General features: G+C 42.2%; 1 protein-coding gene across 1 annotated transcript; it reads right to left on the bottom strand.

Moving 5' to 3' along the window:
- Window positions 1-331: 331 nt before the first annotated feature.
- Window positions 332-25970, bottom strand: SRSF4 (serine and arginine rich splicing factor 4). Its single transcript, XM_060089316.1, has 6 exons — window positions 25744-25970; window positions 10050-10192; window positions 9046-9158; window positions 5947-6161; window positions 2065-2154; window positions 332-1820 (listed from the first exon to the last, which is right to left on the bottom strand). Exons 1-6 carry the CDS (start codon window positions 25848-25850, stop codon window positions 995-997), a joined length of 1494 nt encoding a protein of 497 aa, XP_059945299.1. The 5' UTR covers window positions 25851-25970; the 3' UTR covers window positions 332-994.
- Window positions 25971-26724: the final 754 nt, after the last annotated feature.

Raw genomic sequence — 26724 nt, forward strand, 5'->3', positions numbered from 1 at the left:
TTCAGATTCATCACGGCAAGACATTCAACAATCAGCACAGAAGAAAGAACTCTGTTCAGGAAGAGCTCATCTGGTGATGCTCTGAGTTGCCGAATTGATTCACTTATCAGCTTGGCCATAGGAGTCTTGATAGGAAGGATTTATAAACTCCTAAGAAACTTGACTTTTTTCTGTTGGGTGAGAAAAATCCTTCAGGAAAATTGTTTGGCTACCTACCCACGGGTGAGCTCAAGGAACAAAACAGCCATTATACCATGAACTTTTTATGCTAAGAAAAAGATAGCAAGATAGATCAGGAAATGCAACGTCAATTCAAGCACCATGAAATTTTGTCAAGCAAAAATAGTCTTTATTCAAATTTAATGGAAACAGGGGTCACTATACTTTGCAAGACGGGGAAAAATAAAATTAAAAAAAATTCTTTTCTTTTCTTTTTTAATATAAAACAATATAATCACAATACCAGAATATGGAACTCTACAGTTTATTTCCTATGGGTTACTGCAGGTATCAATTTTCCTCGACTGTGCTATTCACAACTTTGTTAAGTCCAAAAATATGAAACCAAAGTGGTAGGAAACTTAAGACTTAGCACTTTCACTAAATGGCATACATCAAAGGGCATCAATTCAAGGGCAAAAATGGTTGAACTCACCATACCTACCTATGTCATCATTCCAGCCTTAAAGCCATCCAGGTACTGAGCTCCCTGTAGGAAAGGCCAGGCCTCAAAGCCAAGGCATTTTGGATATTCTACTGTGGGCCATGAGTAAAGGGGGTTTTCAAAGAGAAGACTGCTTTCAGTCGAGCAGGAAGGCCTGATGCCAGGAGGCTTTATGGAGAGGAAGCGCTTAGACTTAACAATTGTAGACACACCATTAGGGGAGTTAAAAATGTACAGCAGTGACATATGTTCTACTTCAATCACTTGTGCTACGGCTACCAAACATGTACAAAAGACTTCTTGGGTAGTTCCAGCTGTGGTCGTAGCCAGTTAGGACCTTGAGTGAGACCTAGATCTAGACTGGGAGGGCGATCTGGACGCAGACCTGGATCTAGACTTGGACCGGGATCGGGTTTTTGACGCGGACTTTGATCTGGAGCGTGATTCTGACGGGAGGTTTGGTTTTGATTTGGAATTGGACCTCGACCTGGACCGGGTCTCCTGATTGGCGCCGGCATCCTCACTCTCCCCTCGGCCTTCCCTCTGGCCAGACTCGGACTTGGCGTGTTCCCGCTCCTTCGAGCCTGAGCGGGATCGCGATCTGGACTGGGAGCGGTCGGCGTCTTCCTTCTTCTTCTTCTTGCTGCTGCCCGACTTGCTGTCTCGCTTGCTGCCTCGTTTTCTGCTCCTCTCGCTCTTGCTGCGGCTGCGGCTGCGGCTACGGCTGCGGCTGCGGCTCTCCTCCCTGCTTCTCTTCCTCCCCTTCCTCTTGTCCTTGCTTTTGCTGCGGCTGCGGCTGCGGCTGCCTCCTTTGCTGCGGCTCCTGCGCAGGCTCTTCTCCTGGCTCCGGCTCTTCTCCTTGCTTCTGCTTCTGCTCACGCTGCCCCGCTTCTCCTGTGCGCCCCTCTCCTGACTGCGGCTTCTACTTTTGCTCTTGCTTTTCTGCCTGCTGGGGCTGCGGCTCTTGGACTTGCCGGTGCTGTCGCTGTTCTGGACCTTCTCCTCGGCCTGGTCCTTGCTCTTGCTGTGGCGCTTGTCGGCGCTGCGGCTGCGGCTGCGGCTCTGGTCCTTGCTGGGGCTCCGGCTCTTGTCCTTCTTGCTGCGGCTGCGGCTCTGGCTGCGGCTGCGGCTCTTGCTCCGGGAACGGGAGCCTGACCTGGGGAGACACGGGGATGGCGAAGCCGCGTGTGACTTAGTACTTTCAGGCTGCTCATGAGAAGAACAGACTAAAGCTGTGTGTGGAGCTGTGCCCCACAATACAAAGCCCAGCTTGTGCTGGCCAAGGACTGCTTTCTGAACCCCCGAGACTCCAGTCCGGAGCTGGGAATCCTGGGAACACCATTAACACCAAAGTGGGAAACGGTGCATGTGGGCCCTGCGTGAATACCAGGAAGACCTACCTGGATCGGGATCTACTCTTAGAATGACTGCTTTTGCTGCTGCCGCTTCGGCTTCTGCTCTTACGAGAATGTCTGCTTCGAGAGCGAGATCTAGGGGAGAAAGTTTTTTTGTTTTTAATACTTGCTGACAAAACGTTGGCTGAAAAGAGTCAATTCAGACATCCTTTCTATCAAAAAATATGCATGGCCCTGGCTGTGTCCAGGCACAAAGTTGAAAGAGAACTCTCTCCCGTGCCCTGGGCCCAGAGATCCAGTCACCCGCCAACACTCCGCCTGGATGGCCTGCCTGAACTCGTAGTGCCTCCGTTCCTGAACCCACTGCCCCCCAGACCTGCTCTTCTTGCTGGGTTCCTTATTCCCACCGACGCCGCTGTTATTCACCAGTTCCTCACACGAGGAACCACAGCCACCCTCGACCGCCCTCTCTGCCTCGCCCTCTCCTGCACTGCTGATTCTCCTCTCAACCTTCTCCAGTTCACCCACCTCGGCTGCCCCCCAGCAAGCCGCCACCACCACTCTCCCTGGTACCGCAGCAGCCCCCTAACCAGCCTTCCTGCATACGCTTTTGCCCTTCACTTATTTATTCAACTGAGACCAGAGAGCTGTTTTAAAAATACAGCTGACTCTTGAACAACATGGGTCTGAACTGCCCGGGGCCACTTACACACGGGGTTTTTTCAATAGATACGCACTACAGTAGTACCTCACGATCTGTGGTTGGCTGAATCCACAGGTGTGGGCACTGCAGATGTGAAGGGCTGGTGCCCCAACCCCGCTTGTTCAAGGGTCAACTGTACCCTCCAAGATTAAAGAGTCTCTAATAAGCCGAGACTGTGGACTCCGTCGTTTCCTACCAAAAGCAACCAGGGCTCCTTGGGGAAAATGACCAATTCCAGGTGCAGGGCAGGAAAGGCAAAGACGGAACCTCTCATCATGATGGAAAGAGACTTTCAAAGATTCCTGGGCACTATCATCTATGAAAGAACTCTTGCTCAGAATGTTTAATCTGTATCTCAGTCACACCTCTCTAGACCTAACTTCCAGTTTATAGAAGCTCAGGGGATAAAGTACAACAATGCAAAGGGGAAACATAAATTCAGAATGTGGGACAGTATTAAAAAAAAAAAAAAAGCTAAGAAAAGTAATTGTCATGGGGTGGGGTGGGGGGATGAGGCGGGGGACTGCTTCAGACTGAAGAGACCCAATAACCCCTTGCAATACATGACTGGATGGATCCTGGCCAGGAGAAAACATAGCTCTAAGGACAGCCATGAACAACTGGGGAAATCTGAATATGGCCTAGACACTAGATGACTTTATGGGATCACTGTTAATGTTCTTAGGTTGGAAGACAGAACTGTGCTTATCCTCATTCTTGGAGATACACGCTGAAGTATTTGGGGGTGAAGTGTCACTCTCCACAACCTCCCTTCAAATGCTACATTTATTTATGTATAGGGCGTGTCTAAAGATATACAGAGAGGAAGGCAGAATTTTAGTAACTGTTGAAGCTATAAGGAGAGCATATGAGTGTTTATGAACTATTCCTTCAACATTTTATGTTTGAAAATACTGCAATAAAAAATTTGGGGAAATATTTAGTAAAGCACAGTCACACAAAAATCAAACAAAACCAAAAGACAGAGAAGCCAACCTGAAGGGCTCCCAATGACCAAAGACAGAACAATTTGAGCAAAAACAAACTGACTGCAATGGATCAAACATTAAATATGCAAAGATCCAAGAATTCATTCAAAATAATACTAAACAAGCAACCTTACCACCACCTTTGGGTGTTGCTGGGCACATTCAATATACTGGAAATTGGTAAATAAAGGTATCAACTTTTATTTTGCATTTCTTATAAAAAATTTATTTTAGGGTGGTAGCAAAAGGGTGGAAGAGGGAAATCATCCTTCATAGAACTACAGCCTTTAAATGCACAAAGAACAGAAAACTAGAAAGTCAGAATGTTACAACCACAGCTGAATGGCTCGAGGTAATGATTATGAGCAGATGTTAATAATTCCACTGTTAGGTGGAATGCTGGTGCAGAAGTGTATAATGGACGGCTCACATGGGTGCATGTTATCATCATTCAAAGTGGGACATCAGACACCACACAAGTGCTGCAACAAGAAGTACAAAGCACCTGCTAAAATACTGGCCTTACTCTAAATGCCCACAAGACCTAACTATGACTCTATAGGAAATATGAGGGACAGGATAAAGGGATGTGTTAAACATCACCAGAAGAGCACAATCTGCAAAATCTCAACTATGGAAAAATCTTCAAAACAGAAAACCATTTCTTCCACAACTAAATGGATGGAAAATAAAAAGAGGGTGAAGGAGGAATGCAGCCATGAGTAAAAGTAGAATTAAGACACATGTCATCTGATTGCAATGTGTACACCTAGTTGGGATTCTAATATGAACAAACCAACTACAAAAATACATACATATTTGAGGTAATTGGGGAAAGTTGAATACACAGATGTGTTGCTGTGGTATGGCCTCATGATTTTATTTAAAAGGTTAGGGCTTCCCTGGTGGCGCAGTGGTTAAGAATCCACCTGCCAATGCAGGGAACACGGGTTCGAGCCCTGGTCTGGGAAGATCCCACATGCTGCGGAGCAACTAAGCCAGTGTTCCACAACTACTGAGCCTGTGCTCTAGAGCCCATGAGCCACAACTACTGAGCCCGCATGCTTCAACTACCGAAGCCCACGCGCCTAGAGCCTGTGCTCTGCAATAGGAGAAGGCACCAAAATGAGAAGCCCGTGCACCGCAATGAAGAGTAACCCCTGTATGACACAACTAAAGAAAGCCCAGGCACAGCAACGAAGACCCAATGCAGCCAAAAATCAATCAATCAATTTATAAGATAAATAAATAAATAAATATATAAAATAAATAAATAAAAGGTTAGAGATACCCACTTAATAGGCAGAATGACAGGATTTCTAAATTTGCCTTCAAACAATGAAGCAGGAGGGGGTGATGAAATAGACTGGCAAAATAAAAGATACTGAAGCTGGATGGGTGATAAGTATAAGGGGACTCAAGGTTCATATTTTCTCTAATGCTTTTTGTTTTCCATAATAAAGAGTTAAAAAACAAAACAACAAAACCTGAAAAGCTTAGACTAATGACTTCCCGCTACTCTTAAACCCTTAAGCTGGCCTGTGGCTCAGCAAGATCTTGCTCTTCTCTGCCTCATCTCAAGCCACACTCCCCTGCTTCCCCCTTCCCCACAACAGGGCCTTCAAAATACGCTGCTCTCTCTGCTAAAAAGGCTCTATCCCCCCTCTCTGCCCACCATGTCCAACTCATCCTTTAGGTCTCAGCTTCTATGACATGTCCTTAGGGAAGCCTCTGCCAGCTCTCCGGACGAGTTGGGCCGTGTACTTTCCCTTTGACGTACTTATCACAATGGTAATTATTTGCTCAATGCCCGTCTTCTCCACTAGATTGAGTTTCATGAGGGCACGGACCATGTGTGTCTTGTTCACAAATGCCAGGCCCATCTGCAGAACAGCCACCAAATAAGACAAAGTCTCCAGTCCTGAGTAGCTGGAGTATCTGGGAGAGTAACAATGGGTGAGCGGTCATGTTCACTCCCAGTAATGGTATGATTTAGGGGACCCAAGAAGAAATGTGAGAGAAGGTCACTGATACCTGCATCAGAGAAAGGACTTTACTTCTATTTGTACTCATGACAAAAGAGTTCAAGAGTTTTACAAATAAATGTTCAGTTCAAAGTTCTGAGTAACTGGACCAGACGGAACCATGGTACTGAGACTTCAACAGAAGAATGAAAATGGATTATCTATGTGCTCATTAATGAATTTATAGCAAGTGACAACACATCAGTAGTACCTTGAGTGACTCCGGCTCCTGGAGTAGGACCGGCGTCGTCTAGAACCGGGCTTGTCTTCAACTAATCTGATTTTTCTGCCATTGACTTCAGTTCCATCTAACTTTTCCAAAGCTCTTTTCATATCAGAGTAAGACACAAATTCAATCACCCCTTCATTTTTGCGTCCCTTGTGAGCATCTGCATAGGTCACTTCTCCCGCCTGACGCATATAATCCTAAAGAAAAACAAAATCCCCCAATAGGTTAAGACACATTTTGTGAAAATATCTAACACAATCATCATAATGAAAGTTTTCCCTTTCCTTTAGGAAGAAATGCTAGCCTTCCTCAGAACGAAGATGACTCTTAAGTATTTCCAACTACACACCGACCATTTACTGAGGTTCTCTGAAGTGTTAGGCATTAGGTGGGTGGTAGAGATGATAAATAAATAATTTAACTGTTTCTTTAAATAGTTTTGTTTGAATATAAAATTTTTTAGTTAACTATCATTTCCCAAATTTTATAGTGGCAAGTTGTTTACAGAAGCTTTAGAAGCTCAAGTTACTACATTTAACTCAGGTCTTTTGCATTTCATCATAAATCCTTATTGAAAACATGTATAGCTGTGGATAAATATCTAAGGTAAAAGGTAAACAAATTCAAAAATGGATTACGAAAGACAAAAAGACAACAGAAGAATATTTTCCAGCTCTGGCTTCAAAGTGGAATGACCACCCATGTCCCTTCACTATTGTAAGCCTCTTAGATCCTCATTCTCTTTGAGGACTTAATATAACCCAATGAGAGAATACAACTAACATGGCAGATAAATACTGAAGTGATATATAAATAAGAGAAGATGTGATTAGTGTTTAAAAAGAAAATGAAATCTGGGGTCTTGTGGCCAATTTCCCCATGTTTGTTTATATATAATATATACTCAATAATAAACATTTGTGAAATGAATACATGAATATTCAATAGCAGTTCATTTTTGTTATTGCTTTCCTCTCCCTATTTTGCAAAGTTACAAACACCGACTATACGCCATTTGATACTATTCCTCTACTCACTGCACCATAAAATGTTTACATGTCTTAACATACATTACATTCTTCATAATTAGTGTGTCCAATACTTTTTCTGAGGACTTCCCAATTGCTGGGACTTCTGGGTTTTATACGTAGTTTTGGCCATTATTCATAATCTAGCAATGACCGTCTTCATGCAAAAATTTCTTTACTTCAGCTGAATTATTTGCAGGAATGGGGGCTCTGGGAAAAAGGCAGGGAGCCCATATAATTTATCATCCAAACTGGGATACATCTAAGAGTAAAGGAAGATGCTATTAAGTTATGCCACACCTGGGACTGTCCTGGGCAAGAAGAGATATTGCCATACTTCCAAATTAATAATAATGGCTGCTAACATATTGAATGTTCATTGGATGATAGGTAGGATTTAATTAATTTAGTCCTATTTACAGCCACACGAGGTAGATACAATCATTATCCCTATTTACAGGAAACTGAAATACAAGAGATACTAAGCAAACTGCTCAAGGTCGTTCAGGTAGTAAGTGAAGGAGCTGGGGTCTGAACATAAGCAGCCAGACTTCAGGACCTAAATTCTTAGCACCACCCGCACCGTGGGTAAAACGACCAATTCTCAATGCCACTACTCTACAAATTTCAACTCAGTGCCGCCACTGGGTATTATGAATTTACACATTTAAAAAAACTAACAACATACCACCTTACATTAGTTTTATTTTTGCATTTCCGTGATTAATAGCTAGCATTTGTGCCTGGAACCATTCTAGGCTTTTTATATAAAAATGCATTCATTTCTCACAATAACTCTGAGTAGAAATGAATATTTCTCCCATTTTATAGTTGAGAAATATGAAGTGTAAGAGGAAAGTAAGTTGCTGAAGTAAAGTAACTGATAAGTGGCAGAGCTGGGATTCCATCCAGGCAGGTGGGCTCCAAAGTCCTGCTCTGAAGGCTCCCTTGACTTCCTAGGAAATTGGCTCGAATACTCTCCTCTCCTGAGAGGGAAACTGCCAAAGACACAGAAGTATAAAACTAACTGAGGACGTTGGCTAGGCTCCATTTTAACCCCAAGTTTGAAAGCCTTTCTAGTTTCTACCCATAATGTTCAATCCTTAACTCTCAGAATACTGGAGTCATTCCTAAAGAGAGGACAGTCTTGTTGGCAGACACTCAGTAAGGGCCTGCTGTAATACTGACAACCAACACAGTGTACTAGAAAAAATACCAGCATATGTTTTAGTCTCAGCTCTTCTGCTAAGACCAACTGTGAGAATTAACGTTTTCTGGATCTTATCTTTGTTCGCTAAAGACTGTTGAGAGCACATTAAAAAAAGAAAAAAAAAAAGATGTAAAAGTGCTTTGATAAGTTACTACTTTTTGCTGAACCTAAACATACTCAATCATTTTGCTAGAGATGACTTGTTTAATGATGGACTAAAAATGAGAAGCGAGGTAGGAAACTCTGAGTAACCTTTACATTTGCCCTCCTAAGACCATCCAGGTTAAGGCACGCTCAATAAGGTTCTTTCCCTCTTGAGATTAAAAACCAACACCATTTTCAAAAAACGAGCTGTGATCAGTACACTGCATGGCCAGTACACCACTGGACTGTACTTTTTGACATGAAAACTCTTTCAGGACAAATATTCAATGAAAAACAAATCTCAGAAAAGAACATGGGTCCGACAGTCATTTTCACCAATGAGGCTCTACAATGGAAGCTGACACAAACTTGCATATTACGACTAATACTGCAGGAAACTGCTGGCTGCAATTTTTTCTTTTATTAGGGAGAAACTACACTGTTATCTCTCTGTAACATTCTCTACAGAGGAAAATTTCACATAACATAGGTTGTCCTTAGCATGCTGGCCCCATAACATCCAGTAGCAGTGAGATTCCAGTGTCTTTTGTGTTCCTATGGAAACTTTAATTGGAAAATCTCCAAATGCTTTGGGAAAGTTTTCTCTGTGTGCCCTGCGCCTGCATAAAATAATCTCTTTCCTTAACTCAACTTTAACTCCTGCCCAGCTGTAACCCAGAAGGTTAACAGGGCCCAAACCTTTAGGTCTTGCCAGCTGCACCGACTTGACAAATTCTCCACAATAAGTCTGTATTCTGTGCGGGTAGGAGGGCCATATTTATCTCGGCCACTTCTTCTATAACCATATCCACCTTTGGAAGGTTCAAATAGATGAGATTACTTCAGTGGAGGAAAAAAAAAATGATACAGCACATATTCCCCTTAAATATACCATCTACCCCCACCCCAAACAGTATATATTTTAACTCTATCCCCACCCTTAATTCTAATCTAGATTTAAAAAAGAGCAATCAGTTAACATGAAAATTTAATTTAATTTACAAAGTTGTAAGTATGTATATTCATTAATATTTATATTTAAAATTAACATGCATAAATTAAAAACTATCAACAATTTAACAATTTAGAAATAACTAACCAAATTACTAAATCAGTTACTGGTGTTACTCACAGTGATTAAAATTTTTGTGAACATTTTATACGAAAAAAAGATTTTCAGGCACCTATTTCAGTTTAATCTCATCTGTGTCTAACCCTTGGGATCCTCACCACCCAGGTCTAATGGGGAAAGGTTGCGGTCGTCACATGGCTTCCTGTTTTTGGTCAGCCAAGGGCCACAATGGTTCAAAGAGCCACGCATGGAAAGGTAACCCAAGGTCAGCAAATGGAACAGGCAGTCATCTTAGCCTCAAAGGATTCTTTTAATTAAAACATTGAGGTCTTTGTTAAATCTATGTTAAACAATTGCATTACAGAGAAAAAAAACAACAACACAAACACACATCATTAAACATAATTATAAAGTATTAAAACAAGAAATTTATGTCATTAATTTAATTACAATTAAACATTATTAAAGATGTTTATTTGCAATTTTACATTTAAAAAGATACATGAATTTATAAAACAAATGGCTTAAATATCAATACATTTCAATGTAACATTAATGAATTAATTACTTTAAAAATTAACGTTTAATAACAGAGGCATGTCACTGATACAAATGCCCTTTAAATGCTTACTGCGTCCAGAACCGTAACTGCCATCTCGTCGCGGGCCGCGGGCATGCTCAACAATTACTCGCTCACCACAAAGGTCTTTGCCATTCAGTTCATAAACAGCATCATCTGCATCTCGCAGATCATCAAACTCCACAAACCCATATCTAGAAGAAAGCAAACAAAATCCTGGTTGGCACCATTCTGACACCCAGCTTCACTAACATTAAAGAGAAAGCAATGAGGTTCATGCTTAGCAAAGGTTAGGTGGGTTTTGCAAACTACGATCAGCTTTCTCTTCCTTTTAGCAGAAACCACTCAGCTTTGTGCCCACGGGCACTGCAAGAGGGCAGGGAGACTTCTGAAGGCTGACTCCTGTCTTTCTAATAGGAGGCTGGCTAAATATACAGAGACCACTTCTTCTGTTCCCCAAGTAGCTGGTGGCAACTGCAAAGACCTCCACAGGGATGCTTGGTATAAGGTATTAAAATACATAATTCTACAAGATTGAGTATTTGCTCTTTCAAGTCACATAAAAACTCATTTTTTTTTTAGCTTTAGCCCCAAAATGGTATCTTAGAGAACAATTAGACCTACATTTAGGCACTGTGTCTTAACTGTTAAATCATGTTTGGAATAACAAACCAGGTTTAAAAAAAAAAAAAAAAAAGAAATCACAGTACCTTGACTCTCCTCAGTGAAAGAAAAAATTTTTTTTAAATTTCCCATTTCTCTACCTAAACAAATAAGTCACAAGTGAATTAACTATCCTAGAAACTACCAGTGAAAAAAATTTGGAGCTATTCTCTTCCTCATGATATTCCAAATTCATTTCCATGAGATTTTAGGTAGGCTGGAATTCTCTAAAATCTATAAACACCTGTGCAAACTTCTTTTACACAGTAGTGCTAGGAATTTCCCAGCAAACAGGTTTGGTGGTTTAACATATATCCAAAAGAAAACAACCCCCTACCCCAATCCTATTAATGCCTGCTGAAGAGTACAACTTATAAAACGAAAAGGCAAAATCTGTAAGATATTTATAAGCAAGGTTAAACAAATGCCCTATCAACTGTTATCAAGAAACTTTCAGTTTGCTCTGATGTGGCTGTGAAAAGTCTAGCTTTGTGAGCACTGCCTATACCTAAAAACCAAAGCCATCTTAATCACACAAGTTAGAAGCAACATCTTTAAACTCTAACAGAGCTATGTATATAGGCAGATACTGACTACAGTTTCCCTCCGGGTTTACACCTACTAGAACTAAAAACAGGTTACAAGACTTGCCAGAAGTTCATCCAGCCTGACCAAAATTATTCCCGTTTCTTTAGCATGTAATGCTGTACTCAGCAACATGTTAAGTGAGAGAACTCAGAATTGAGGAATTCTTCCTTTACTAAAGATTAAAGAGTTTCTATCAAACAAGAGTCTCTCAAGGTGACAGTGTACAGCTAAAAACTTTGGAGGGTTCTTTATGCTGAAATGTCTGAGTGGCATTCAAATTTTAAGAGGCACTGAATCTCAACTCCATTAAAGAAAAGTAACACAGAAACACCCAGTGTTTAATGGGAAATGTTCTGCAATAACACAATTCAGAAGACACCTGGCTCAACTTATGGGTTATGAAATCTTTAAAACATGGTTTCACACTTCCATAAGCTGGAATTGACGAGCAGCGTAATAAGAATGATTTTGACCATGACTGTCATATTTGACAAAGTAAAGCCTCTCCAAATCAATACCTTCCTATGTTAAAAAGTGCTTTATGATCATTAAAAATCTTTAATAGATAAAATATATTGCAGCTACTTTTTTCTTTCCTAAATAGAGTGAGTCATCAGGAAAGCTATACTATCATTTTTAGAGACAAAATAAATAAAAAAGAGCTAATAAAAAAAATCAAATCTAACTACTTATCCTTTGGTTTATTCCTAAATAGATCATAAAATACCTCCTGCCCCCAAGAGTACCTTCCTTAATTTAGTTGTCAAGATTGGTTACAGGTCTGCTTTGTCCACTTGCCCAGATGCCAAGTATAGAGGGATGAGAGAAAACATCCAACAAGGGCATGATAAAATGGCCTCTATGCCCCTCTAAGAGTTCACACTGGCTCGGCACCATTAAATGCCCCTAACTCATCTGATGTGATGTCATAAGGACAACGCTGACTCCTGAGGATTAAATAAAGAAGTCACAGAACACCCCATTTTCTTCAACAAGCAAGTTACTTAGCCACATGTTGGGGATATCCTAGTAACTTATTAAAACAGCTGACTTAAGATCAAATTTATTTCACAGAAAAATCTTGGCTACTACTCTGTGAAAAGCCACAAAATCTATTTGGAACATTTTTAATGTCAAAGTCCAGTCCAAGGATTAAATCAGGAACCTGTCACTTCTCTCTGTCACTGACATGCTGGGTGGGCCTGGAAGACTAAACCAAATATACTCCTGCACCATAAACCATACCTGACAGGATTCCTGTTCTGAGAGCAAAGTAAAGACCAGATCAGTGTGTGGTTGCTTCTACCACATCACTGTTTATTTAGATCAGTTTTACTGCAAGAATTACTTCACTCGGTAAGTAACTGGAGTAATTGGTAAGTAAGTGGAGTGAACGGGTTCCCCAAATAAGGCAGGAAGACTACATAGCAACAATAAAATGGTACTTAATATTTATTAAGTAATCTCTATGTACTAAACAATGTTATCTTATTTAATAACCACAATACCCAAGAGCCAGGTACTGTTATCTGTTTTACAGATGAGGAAACTGAGGCACATCGCATTAAACAATGTGCATAATAAAACAGCAAAGCTGACATTCAAAGCCTGTGGCATGACTCCAGAACTCTACCTAAGACTGGAGCAGCAGGAACTGGCCTGGGTTCTAGTCCTGGTTCTGCAACAAACCAACTCTGAAAAGCACATTTAAATCATTTTATTTCTCTGGATCCTAGTTTATCCATGAAATGAGGGAGCTATCCTACATATCTCTGAGGTTTCTCCTAACATCAAAAGTATGACAGTTAAAATGAAAATTAGTCCTCCTCTGGCTTAACAATGGGATAAAATTTTAGTTTTATTTAAATAGTTTAACTGTCTCTGAATTAAATTCTAGTGCCTTTAAGAAAGCAAAGCTCTTCCTGGTAACATGGGAGAATCTTTCTAAATCGATCTTAACATCCCTTTGTGCTTTGTAGCAAAAAACGTGAAAGTAATCTCCTCTCCCAAAAAGTACTCTCCTTTTGAATCATTTGTCAAAGGAGGGATATAAAATACACGCATTCATGTGTGCACACACTATGTGTCGGCATGTGTGTATTTATGTAGACGTATCTCTGGTGTGACCTGTAGATAAGCCTTACAAACATAACCCAGCAGATAAATTTCTCAATTCTAGCTGCAGACACCCCTCCTCTTCTCTATTAAAAACAACCATCTTTCAGTAATTCTAGTATGAGAATGAAGAAGATGAAGGAATTCAGGAGAATGAATCTACGACAAATTAATAAATCCCTCTAAGGTAGGGACTGATAAAAACCAAACCAAACCAAAACCCCACCAATATGCCTCCTCTGGCTTGACTCCCATATGTTGTATCTTTCGACCTTTCTCTCTACACCTATGCGAAAGAACAAAAAGCATGGCCTAACTATTAAATGTAAATTTTTTAAATTAAAAGAAAAACTCCTTTCTTCAATGTTTCTCTGCTATTGCCTTTTCCCACTCTTTTCCTCTAGATCACATTTAATCCCAACAAATTTAGTCAAAAAATGATGGCCGAGGAATCACTGCCATTTTCTAAGAAAAGTGGGCACCATGATTCTTACCAACTATAGATAGGTATTCTGGGTACCACAAACAAAAGCCACGTTGAATTACGTGGGCTGCTCTAAACTTTAGTCCATTCTTATACCACTGCCAATGTGCTGGTCTTCCTCATTCAACAGCTGATGTACTGCTCAGACTATCAGTCAGAACTCTGAAATGCTAGAACTGGAATGACATGTTTTTAAAACTAAAGTACTCCAAGACTTCAATTTTCAAAATGTTAATCACACTTTTTCACCCAAGAAAAATTACCACCTGAGGTTGTGTTGTTGCTGTAATAGTCTTCCCCTGATCTAATAACCTACACCAATGGTCCCAGATACCACGCTGTATGTCCTACTGAAGAGGCTGGGGAGTCTATCTCACCCCTCCAGAAATGGCTTAGGGCCACCTCCGTCTTCCAAACATCCTCACTGACCAGGGCATGACTAAGGGGGTGCGCGCCACCAGCTGACTGACGGGGAGTGGGGACGAGGAGCGAGGGAAAGCAAGCCTCCATGCGTGTGCCTGCTGTCACCCGCCAGAACTGCTTACCGCCGGGGCACGCCTTGGATGTTCTCTCTATAAGAAAAATTTGCCCCTTTCCACGGTGGATCTCTGCTCACCTTTGTCCTAAAACTGTGCCACATGCTTTTCTTTGTATGTGGACATGACAGTCCTCAGCCAACCATCAGCAGGATGTGAGTTTTGTTTTCCCAATGTGGTGAGCCATTCCCACATTCACTCATTTTCCTTGCAAGAAACGAACCTCTCCATGGCTGGTCAGGATTAGGGATGTTGCTGTAGCCAAGGAAAAATTTTCATCTGTTGAAGTTAACCCATGGGGTGGCTTGAACCCTGAAACTAGGGTCAACAGCAATGTACTTTAAGGGCAGAGCCCTTAAATCTATCCTGAAAGAAACGGCATTCAGTGAACAGGAATCAAACAGCTCTCTTTCAAAGCACTCAGTGTTGATCCTATGCTTCAGCCAGCTTGTGTTATGAGGTGAAAAGAGGGCACACTAATAGGATAGTAATAAAAAACGGAAGTTCTCGCTCTCTGCATAAAGTGCTTGGAAAACTGCAGAAAGACACTTCTGCAACCAACTCTCTAGTGCTCAGGTGAGGCCAACTCAGAGAAAGCTTGTGAGTGACAAGCATGTAAGTGCCCCCAATTCCAAAGGTCTGCAAAATTCCAGGGAAGCAGTGGTCAGGCCCTCAAAGTAGAATTAACCAATGTCACATTCACTGCTCTGAGTCACTGATTATGGTTGCAATTTGACTATCCCAGTAAGCGAGGGTTGTTTATAACCCACCACTAGGAGCTCCTACCACAGGAAGTGGGTTCCTGAGATCCTTTTTATCCTGAGACAGGAAGGAGGCTGCTCTGGGCATTCCGGCCTCCCTCTCTTTAGCCTCAGAGGAGGGAGGGCCATCACGGCCACCCGTGGAAGGTGGATGACTTACCCGTGCTCACTGAGTGGCAGAGCTGGGGTGCGACTTCAGGGCTCACCAGTACCCAGTCTGGGGCTCTTTTCACGTCGGCAAACTGGCAGTTCCCGCACACCAAGAGCTCTCTGCTTAGAGCTAGTGTGGATTCCTGGTCTGCAAACGTTGGCCACAGCTCAGTCTGCACTTGATCTTTCCCCACCTTCAAAGAAGAAAACCTACCTCATGATTCCTCTCTTCTCGGTCCCCTGACCACCTGATTCACTCCTAACAACACTGTCAGTGACTTTGGCTGTTCTTCTCTGGTTGCCCACTTAGTGCATTGCCTAGTTTTACAGTGTGCTCTTTCTGCTGGGCCCCCAGGGCGTTCTCTTCCTGTTTGATCACCTTCCTTCGTTCAAGAACATGGCTATTTTTACTTAGTCAACTCGTCTCTTTAAATGTAGTGGGAAAGTCAGCTGCTTTATCATTCTTTTGCTCAGAGGTCTATACTGACTCCTAAAGATCTTTGTTGATGCCATTCTCTAAACCTGGAATGCCTTGATTATGCAAGGTGAATCACAGCAATCATCTTCCATAGACTTGAGAATTCTCTTTCATGAAGTCTCAGAAACTTGCCGGACTCTAAGCATTTTAGCATTGTCTTTAGCATTAGCACTTCTATTCAATTTTATGTTTTACATTATAATGTTTTGGTGACCTTTCAAGCCTTGTTCTTTTTCCTTTGTGCTTATCCTCTCATTTGATTATGAGCTCTTTAATATTAACAAAGGCTAATATTTAGAACAGTGCCTGGCACACAGTAAATAATTCATCTATAATACTTCATTAATTCCTCATATCATATGCGAAGAATGCACTACTACTACTACTACTATTACTCCCATTTTACAATGAGAAAAATGAGACTGGGAGAGGCTAAGCAACTGGCTTGTAGTCAAGGAGCTCCTAAGCGGTATAGCTGGATTAGAACCCAGGTCCATCTGACTCCAAAACCCAAGCTCTTAACCACAAGGTCACAGTGCCTTTGTAAAGGCAGCTGTTTCTTTTCTCCCACAGTCCTGAGCACAGTCCTTTCAAATTCAACAAATGCTGCTGCTTGACTTGATAATCTAACCTTAGATAAGCCAGGCTGTATTAATGTTTTTTTGATACAGCTGGGTCAATTCTCCAGAGGAAAAAAAGAAATTGATCTTGGGGCAGGTGAAGCACCCCTAAGCTTGGAGTATGTGACAACCAGGTTACTTTCACTCGTCTTTTGGTTCCCATTAGCCAGTGTCAGCCATCTGGTCCTTCCGAAAACATGTGTGGGTTCAGAACATAACAGACTAGAAGAATAGAGGAAAAATAAGATTATTCTGTGCAATCCCCATTCTGGAGGCCCCATATTTACCCCTGGAATCTGTCTTTGGTTTTAAGGCTCAGCAAAAATTAGACCAGCATAGAGATGATGGAAGGTTGGGCCTAGAGGTGGTAGATGTGAATGGATATTGACAGTATTATGTATTTAAGAATGCATTTAATTAGTTCTGTAAGGAATGGTGACCGGGACCAAAAAATATAAGCATGAATGGTGTGGGAAAAAAATGGATGAGAAATCAAAGAATGCTATAAAGTTCACAGACTTCCAATTATACAAAGATTATGGCAGCAACCAGAAAAGTACTTTGCAGATGACAGCCATCTATGATCTGATTTAACTCCAAACCACTATTAACAGGACTACTCTAGCCCACCAGGACTCTTTCCCTTTTCAAAATCCTTTATAATAATGTTCACAACTCTGAGATTTACTGGTAATTTCATAGATGAAGAAATGAATGCTTACAGCAGTTAAGTAAAGGCTACCCAACACCTGGGATTCTTCAACCCTAGGTCCTAACCTAAAATCAACACTCCATCACCATGTTCTGCTATCTCCACACCAGTGGAAAGAAGTGGTCCATAGAGCAAACAGTTTGAGAAACACAAGCTCTAGCACAGAAAATCAGTTACATCAAATTATATGCTGTGGAAGAGAAATGCCCACATGAATATTAGCATCTTATGAGAAATATTAAATGGCAAGAAATACCATTTCTGCATCTGATGTGTACTAATACTAATAAGTTGTGAACATCCTCTAAGCTAATAGTGGAACCAAACCTGTATGTCAGTTATCAAAATCTTAACACCAGTCTAGGAAAATAGAGAAAGATAACAAATCATTAAGAAAATACCAGCCCATCTCTGAAGGAATATTCACATACTGGAGTGAGGAAAAGAGAACAGAAACAATCATTATTCTAAAAACTAAGTGATAATACAAAATTCCTTCAGAAAGCAGGAGGAAGAGAGGAATCTGTAACCAATTTCAAATCTAGTCTTACTTTGTAAGTGGTCTATGGGCCTATTTGCCATTTTGTTTCAACTCTCCAAAAGCCTTTCAAAAATGAACTAAGCAAATTCACTTTTACTAGGCTGCTACCATATTTCTACCCTATAAAATGGGACTACCCGCAGGAAGCAACATACTTGCAAACAGTTTGTGGATCAAACTATCACAACCATAACCCCGCTGTCATAATGAAGTGTTTCACTGTGACCTTTTAAAGTCAACAGGGCTGCTTTCCTTAAAGGGGAGCAAACATAATCATACCTGTGTACATTTCAATTTTCTAACACTTATCCACACTAAGGGTAAGTGAAATTAAAAGGTCTCACAAGAAAAAGAGATCAACTGTTCCCTGAAGACACACTAAAGCTCATGAAGACTCAATTACAAATTAAAAACAATTAAAAAAAAACTCGAGATGAAAGTCATATTGCTAATTTAGAATAAAACTCCTAGAACGTAAGATAGAATCACTGTTACTTGTAGTTAATGAAGTAAAGGTGTACACTCAGCAGACAAGACTACCTGATTCCACACCAAAGCTACAAACAAAGCCAGTTTGTACTTACCTCTAAAACCACACTATAGGCAGGGTGACAGGTGTTAAAGCCTCTTAGAAATTATGCCTCTTGGGACCATCTTGGCTGTTTCCATGTCCCTCATAACCACCCCACAGTCCCTGTTTCTTTTTCTTTTGGGTTAAAGATGCCACTCCCCATGCTATTTCTTGGGGATGCCCTTCCCTTGAAAATCAGTCATTTAATTCACTTAATATTTTAATGGATGTTTCAAATTCCTTAAACATTAATGGATCAATAGCTTCATTTCATCCACATGAAATAACTTTTCTCAAAGTCAGTTCATCTGGTCTGTGGTTCCTGACCCCCTCACCCAAGCCTCCTGCTCACCTCTTTCACTCCTGATGGCTGAATTCAAACCTCCCTCCTCCAGTTTCCCCTCTCTAGGCCTTGGAGGTCTCTGTTCATGGAGGCCCCCATCTGGCAACCAGGAACAAGACATGGCTGGGGGCCCTGGCGGAGGGCCCTTTAAGTGGCTCTTCAGGCATCATGTGCAGTTCCAGGACCTCTAGACTTTCATCTCAACACACAGGAAAGGTCATGTAGGGCATTTCCTCAAAATACAGGTCGTGCAAATCCAGGGCACAATCCATCCCTCACCTTCAGGATACTCCAAGACCAGCCCTAGCTATGACAACAGGACAGAGACTATTCACTGCATTTACTTGCACAGATCCTACCCGGGTCAGCCATGACAAAGCTGATACCACCCTTCAGCTCTGCAAAGAGTAGCCTGAGGAGAATCAGTAGCAGTCTCTGTCCGGGGCCAACGTCATAAAAAAAATAGCACCTGTTTCACTTTTGGCAGTAACTTGGCAGCTTGTTGGAAGCCTCTGCAGAGAGACTAAGGACTTCAGGCTGTGGAACCAGAACTACCTTCTCACCCTTGGAGGCAAGCCCCAAAGGATAGGAATGAATCATCTGGAAGGAAACAGCATGAGAGCAACTTTGGCTGATACCACTCATGCTCTATCTGGTATGTGAATAAGAAAGATCTTCAGTTTCCGGAGTTGTCAATAACTCATTTTGTAACCTTGGCCCTGTCATTTAATCCCCCGTGCCTCAGTTTCCCCATCAGTACAAACTGGAGACAACACTTATTTTAAAATTTCAGTGTTAGCTTACAAACTTATAAATACCACCCCCAATAGTATTCTCTCAGATGCCTGGAGCACCTTTCTTCCGAGGATCTCAAAATACAATTTGTGGGCTTCCCTGGTGGCGCAGTGGTTGAGCATCTGCCTGCCGATGCAGGGGAGACGGGTTCGTGCCCTGGTCCGGGAGGATCCCGCTTGCCGCAGAGCAGCTGGGCCCGTGGGCCATGGCCGCTGAGCCTGTGCATCTGGAGCCTGTGCTCCGCAACGGGAGAGGCCACAGCAGTGAGAGGCCCGCGTACCGCAAAAAAAAAAAAAAAAAAAGAATACAATTTGCTGTTTAGGTTACTTGGAAGTATCCAAAAATACCGGGAACCCAAACCACATTTTATCTAGTCTACATCCTGTGCCTACCTTTTAAGAAGGGAAAAATACTTCACGTGGCCCTTTTATTCATGATACATCAACCGGGAAAGGAGGAGCAAGCTATTAAACTGAGGAATAGGGATATAAAATGACTTGGCCAAGCAATTACAGACGATGTTTATTCTTATCATAAACTGACTGGGAAACCAGGAACAAGGAGTGGAAGTCTCAAGCCAGGGCAGTTTAAGGTGGTAACATTTGGTCAAACCGCAGCATGGTATCGTTTCTTGGCAATGACTTTTCAAAATGAAAGAAATTAAAAAATTACCTATGGCTTAAGAAAAAAAGTAACATACCTAATATATTTTGGGGGGAGGTATGTTGACCTCAGCAAGAGACTTCAGTACAAAAACAACTTGGTCACATTTGTCAGTTACATTCGATACTATGAATAAAACAATGACAGAATGCTACTTAATCCATAGCCCTGTTTCTCATGATTTCTTATTTGTTTAAGAAAAAGTTCTTGGTTAAAACACCTGAAACCATTTCACCTGTTAAATTAGCAAAGACTCTAAACAGCACGGCCGGCTCAGTGCTGATGAGGCTGCCATGATGGGCGTGCTCGTGCACTGCTGGTATAAGTGTAACTGGCACAGCTTTGCAGGACAGTTATTTGGCTACACGCATCAAGAGCTTTCAAAGTGTTCACTCCTACTGTGACACATGAATTTTACTTCATAGAATCCGTCCTAAGGAATGATTAAAATGCAAACAAAGTTTTTTGCACGTGATATCCATCACAAGGTTATACAGAACAGCAAGAACTGAAAGACAGCCTAGGAGGAATGGTTGGGTAAATCATGATATAGCCATACAATGGATTTTATGCAGCCCTAAATGATGTTTATGAGGAAGATTTTAATGTAACAGAAAAAATATGAGAAAAATTAAGCAGAAAAAGTGGGACACAAAATTGCACATAAGACCTTGTCTGTGTTAAAAGGATTCTTAATGATACCTCTTTTCTACTTTCTGCTGTTGGTATTGTCTAAATTAGCTACACAATGCACCTGTATTTATTTTCTTATCAGTCAAAAAGTTATTTTCTAAAAAAAGTTCTTGAACCTGTTATGCTTGGTAGGCTACACAGATAAGGCTTAAAGGCTGCAAGACAACTTCCTAATATATATTTTTAGACATTCTAATTAAAAAGTCATAATATTAAAAAATTATGATCAAGAGTAGTTGAGAATTCAGAAAAACAGGAACTCTTAAATACAGCAGGTGAAAATAGAAACAAATACAATGGAAACCAAAAGGCAGCAAAAGCTAAAAATGTGTACACTCAGCTCTCCATATCCTGGGTTGGTTGAACCCGTAGGTGTGGAGGGATGACTATGGGCCTTGGGCATCCGTAGACTTGGGTATCTGCAGTGGGTCCTGGAACCAATCCTGTGAATATACTGAGGGACAACTATATACACTCTGACTCCAAAGTCCATTTTCAGGAATCTGCCCTAAGATTTACATAAAGGATATTTGCCACAGCGTTATATACGTGTAAAATAGTGGAAAAGCAAAGACAACCGCAATGTCTTGCAACATGGTTTTGCTTATGTACATTAAATAGTATTTATATGTAGGAATACTATGTAGCCCTTAAGAATTAGGTTGTGGGAGATCAGGCTGTTAGGTAGAAGGACAAAAGGATCAGGCTGTTAGGTAGAAGCTGGTTACAAAACAGAACGTAGAGTATGAATCCAATGTGAAAAAGGGAGGCGGGGAGGCTTAAGAAGTGCATGCACCTGTGTGTGGAAAAAAGACAAAGTCTCAAAGTGCAGATACTGTCATCTTTAATTTTTTGTCCTCTATATTTAAAAAAATGTACAACAAATATGTAAAATTTTTATAATCAGAAATAAATACATACTATTTTGAAATGTTATACAGATTAAGTATGGGCTTTTTTCTTTTTTCTTTTTGGCCACACCATGCGGCTTGCAGGATTTTAGTTCCCTGACCCGGGATTGAACCCGGGTCCTCAGCAGTGAAAGCACAGAGTCCTAACCACTGGACTGCCAGGGAATTCCCAAGAATGGGCATTTAATACTAAACTACCAGTTCAACTGACCAGAAACCAATAACCTGGAACATCAATTATATTTTCCTTATTGCCTCTTTAAAAGACAAGAAGAAAAACAAGCTCTCATCAAGGATTCAGTCAAAAGAGAAAATCCCTTTGTAGGTTCTGGGGTTGGCAGAGATTCATCCCAGTATCTCAGGCCTAACAGTGCCTACAGTGCTCAGGGACAAACAGAACAACAACCTGACTCACTGAAAGCCGTAACATATTTAAAAAATTAACTACGGGGTATCTTCTACTTGAAGAAATTTAAAACAGAGGGTGAAAACAAGAAACTTCTTGGTAATACTTAGATATCATGAAAATCCAACTACACAGACCAGGACATCCCTGAAAATTCTGGCTGTTCACAATTTCACTGTCTGTAATATGAAACAAAGGTTCTGAAATTTATAGTCAAGTTTCCCTGGAGAGCTTTAATTCACACATTTAACCAACTAAAACAAAAAGCCAAATCCAACCCCCCCCCCAAACCCTCAATGGTTTGGGGGTTTACCTGTCCAGCTACTAGGTAAAAATAATCTTAGGATGTGATATGTTTCATTCATTAACTAAAATATGGGAAAATTAAAATATAAAGACCTGAGACCAAAACCACAATATTTTGTGGCAAAAGAAAGTACTGTACTTAAAAAAAAAATCTACATTTTACATGAAAAAAGTGATTTACTAATAAAAAAGAAAGCTCACAGAATTCACAAATAGTCAAAGACAGCAAAAGTTACCACAGAGTTGGAAGGCTATAAACAGCTGCTAATATTGTTGCTTCCTTGACCCCTGGCCCACCGTGGCTCTTGCTGGCGTTAGTGTGGCACATACAAATGGAGGAGACCAGAGGGGATCTGGAGTGGCCTATGTTGTCGTGGGAGATTTACGTCATGCTCGTGGTCCCAAACTAAACCATCTTTCCAGGAGTTCTCTAAAACTAAGGCAATCTAGATTAGGATTACCTGGTACAATAAAAGCAGGCAATACGTTACTGCATACATCTCCCTTCTCCTAATCCCAAGAGGGTCCATAAAATGTTCTCCTGGATACTAAATCTCCTTTGGAGAGCTCATCTGCTGCCTGATTTGGTCAACTTTCTATTATACCACTGCTTTATGCCTACTTAATTAATTCAGAACTTTACCTACAACCCTTCAGCTCAACATAGCTACTGTCTACTGATAAATCTCACTTCTACAAATTTGAACTCTTCAGCAATTCTTCAAAGCCCTAACCATCCAAAATCTTTTGAGTTTCAGTTACTAATAATCACAATCCAGATATGTTAAAAAGGCTTCTCAAGGGGCTCTACCATCCTTCGTACGTTTCCAGGACTATAAGCTGACACATGTTGCTGAACTATGCCATCCTTTCCAACTCCTCTGTGCTACCGCCATCTAATCCAGTCAATTGCTTGAAATACATCTATATACCATTGGCCCTTTGTTCAGAAGTCATGTTCCTTTGCAATGATTCCTGAATGCTACCAGGAGGTGCACCTGTTTGGTGACTGTCACACCTGCCTTCAAATCCCTAAAATGACTTCCCATTCTTCATTCCCTTGACTTTCAATCACAGATTTCATGCATATCATGGTTTAGCAGCACAACTGTAGAAATGAATAGTTCCCCAAGAGACCCGCGTATTTAGGGTCCTGGAAGGATCGATCGATTCTTCCTCTTAGATCACCATTTCTCAGGTTGCTCAATTATTCCCTCCGGAGCATTTGAACTCCTCTCCATGATTTTGAATGTTTAGTGTAAAATCTTACAGTTGTTGTTTCTGATTTATGTTGTTAAACTTCTAGATCATTCATGAGACCCAATCCAAGCTAGACTGTTTATTGTATCTCAAAATTCTTCCTTATTCTACCATCACCAGTTATGACATACACTATGCCCAGACACTTCAAGCCCCAGTCAATCCACACTTCAAAGCCTCTTTCAGACAAACCATTCCAAGTTTCACTTCCTGAGTTTAAATTGAGAGCAAGCATTGCTTAACTCAAAGTGTATAACCACAAGCACTTAATCCACTCAAGGGCAGAACTGGTTTTCTGCCTCCTCCCTTCATTTAGCACAGTAGAGGCATCTTGTCAGTTATCAACATATTTGTTCCATTAATTAGCTTTCCTATTAACAACAACAGCATTTCCTGCTATCACTTGAGTAACCTTAGAGAACAGACCTCACCAAATACCGCTTCGTGTTACTAAACACTTAAGCTAAGATGTCTCCTTATGATCAAGGTCAAATCCCTTTGATTATAGCTACCATTTACAGCTATGAGCCAAATGCTTTACAACTATTATCTCTAATCTTCCCTTTCCTGGTGGATGAGGAAACTCAGAATCAGAGAAGTAACTTGCCCATAGGTAGTAAGTGGTGAAGCTACGATTTGACCCAGGCCTGTTTGCTTTCAAAACCCATGCTTTCCCCACAAAATTTACTCTGTCAACTTAATTGGGCTCTGAAGAAAACTCGGAGTTTGAACTTGATTGTTCAGACATATGATATGTATCACAAGAACAACCCCCCGCCCACTTTATCTAGTATGTTTAAGAACTGAAAGCTCTATTGTACAAAATGAGTAACTTCCTAAACCTACTCTAAAAGAAATCAGTATTCATAATAAACACTTGATGGACATTTTCCTTAGTAAGAAGGTGATCCTTCCTAACAATAAACTTGAAATGACTTGTTAAAATTTTAAACCCAGCCAACAGTTTGAGTACATTGTAGCTTCCAATTTTTCTCAAATGTTCAACTTACTTATCTTTCATAACTTCTCAAGTGTTAGTTGCTAGTATTACATTGGGGAGTAAACTCTAGCCGTATCAGACCTGTTGCAAAGTAGATCTTAAAAAAAAAAAAAAGCCAAGAGTTCTTCTAACAGCCAAGGTTTAGTACCCTAAAATGCTTCCCCCACTCCTTTTATTTTTTTATATCCATGGCTTTGAAGTCCTACCTAACATTTCCCGGTTCTGTTTTCCTCGTTGAATATCTTCTCCAGGGCTGACTCCTCATGCTTTCCCTGAAACTTGTAGCCCCTGCGGGCCCTGCTCTACCAAAGTAGATTAGGAATACAAGTAACAGACCATACCCGGGTGGGTAGTAAGTTAGCAATTTCCTAACTGTAGGTCTCCGTCTACATCAACTAGTTGACTAGTCACGGTGGCCACTATTCTCTAACAAATTCTACAACGACAAAACAATTTTTTGGCAAGTTGGAGAACGGAAACCCCAGCATGGAAACTCTGTACGCAGTCTTGAAGATAGCAGGCTAAGACTTTAATTTACCCTTGTAGAGGGAACGGTGAAGGCTTTCAGCACCGCAAGCCGATACTTTCGAAACCGTCCCTAGACTACTCAAACTAGAGTCTCCCGCCCAAAAAAGTGTAGCACATGGCAAGTCTAAAAAGGGCGTCCCTTCAGAGCTCCCGTCCCCGGGAGAGATGCGTTGTGACCATCTGATCCATTAGACTGGGGAAGAGGTGAGAAGGGAGGAGGAAATCTGTTTGTTTCCAGCAGCCCTCAGAGCGGGAAAGGTCTGTCTCTACTGAAGATGAACCAGGCTCCGGCTCCAGCGCCTGGGAAGGAAAAACGCAGGCCTCCCCGGAGCCCTGGAGCTGTGCCCTCCCTCCCGAAGCCCCAACCCCACTCAGGTTTTCCTTTTCCCCGTCCCACTCAGAGCCTCACCATCGCTCCCATTATCCCTCCACCACCCCCACCCGCGCAGGCGCAGCGGGAACCGGGGCCTACCCGCGCCCCCGAGGCGCCGCGACTATGGCGGAGCCGGAGCAGGCCGGCAGCTCCGCGCGGGGTAGGCATCCCACTCCCGTCCCCGCGGCCTCCCCGCCACGGCCGGGGCCCCGTCCCCACCCGGCAGGCCCCTCTTCCGTCCTCCTCACCCGTTCTTCAGATCCACCTCCAGGATCTTCCCGTAGCCCTTAAAGAAGCGCTCCACATCGCGCTCCCGGGCCTGGTAGCTCAGGCGGCCGATGTACACCCGTGGCATCCCGGCAACAGCTTCGGCGGCGGCGGCTTGGCCCGGCCCCAGCCCCCCTAGGCGGCGGCCGGCGAAGCGAAAGCGCGGCGACGGCGGCGGCGGCAACGGGCGGGCGGCGGGACGGACGCAGCCGAACCCGGCGACGTACGCGAGCACGCAGCTCGCGAGCACGCGCCTCCAGCCTCCCCCGCCCTTCCCGCGAGAGGAGGGTAACAGGAGGGAGCGCGCGTTCGCTTCCCGCCCGGCCGGGGCTTGCCCGGGGGCGCGCCGGCGCGGGGCGGGGCCAGGTGATCGACAGGCGGCGCGGGCGGTGCGGGGGCCCTCAGTCCCCGGGCACGTTCTCTCGCGAGCTTGGCGCGCAGCGCCTGCGCCGCCCTCCGTAGCCCGTTGGCTTTCTCCCTTCTCCCCTTCCCCCCGGAAGTGTCCGCACCTCCCCCATAGCTCTTCGAATATTTCTGCTTTTGTCCTTTGATCCAGGAGTGGTTTCGACTTTAGAGTAGATTTGGAATTAAACCTGGCTTCTAACCGTCTAAGTATCTGACCTTGGTGTCGTTACGCGCCTCCCTTTTGAGCTTCGTTTGTCTTCTCTGTAAAAGGGGGAGAGTAATTCCAGCCTTCCAGCGTTGTTTTGAGAATTATAGGCGTACTGTCCCCAGCACATCTTAAGTGCCTAATAAAGTAACGCCGATATTACTTTAAAAATAGGATGACTTGCTTCAGTGGAAGCGGTGTGGAAAGTGGAGAAGGCTGGAACTTTGGAGCTAGATTAGGCTTGGCACTGGCTAAATTAACTAGACCAACTTAACCTATTTTCTTTTAAATCTCTTCTCTAACTTGTAAAATTAGAATAATTTATCCCATCTCAATGGACTACAGGGTAACT

The sequence above is a fragment of the Mesoplodon densirostris genome, chromosome 2 (assembly GCF_025265405.1).
Source record: "Mesoplodon densirostris isolate mMesDen1 chromosome 2, mMesDen1 primary haplotype, whole genome shotgun sequence".
Lineage (NCBI taxonomy): Eukaryota > Metazoa > Chordata > Mammalia > Artiodactyla > Ziphiidae > Mesoplodon > Mesoplodon densirostris.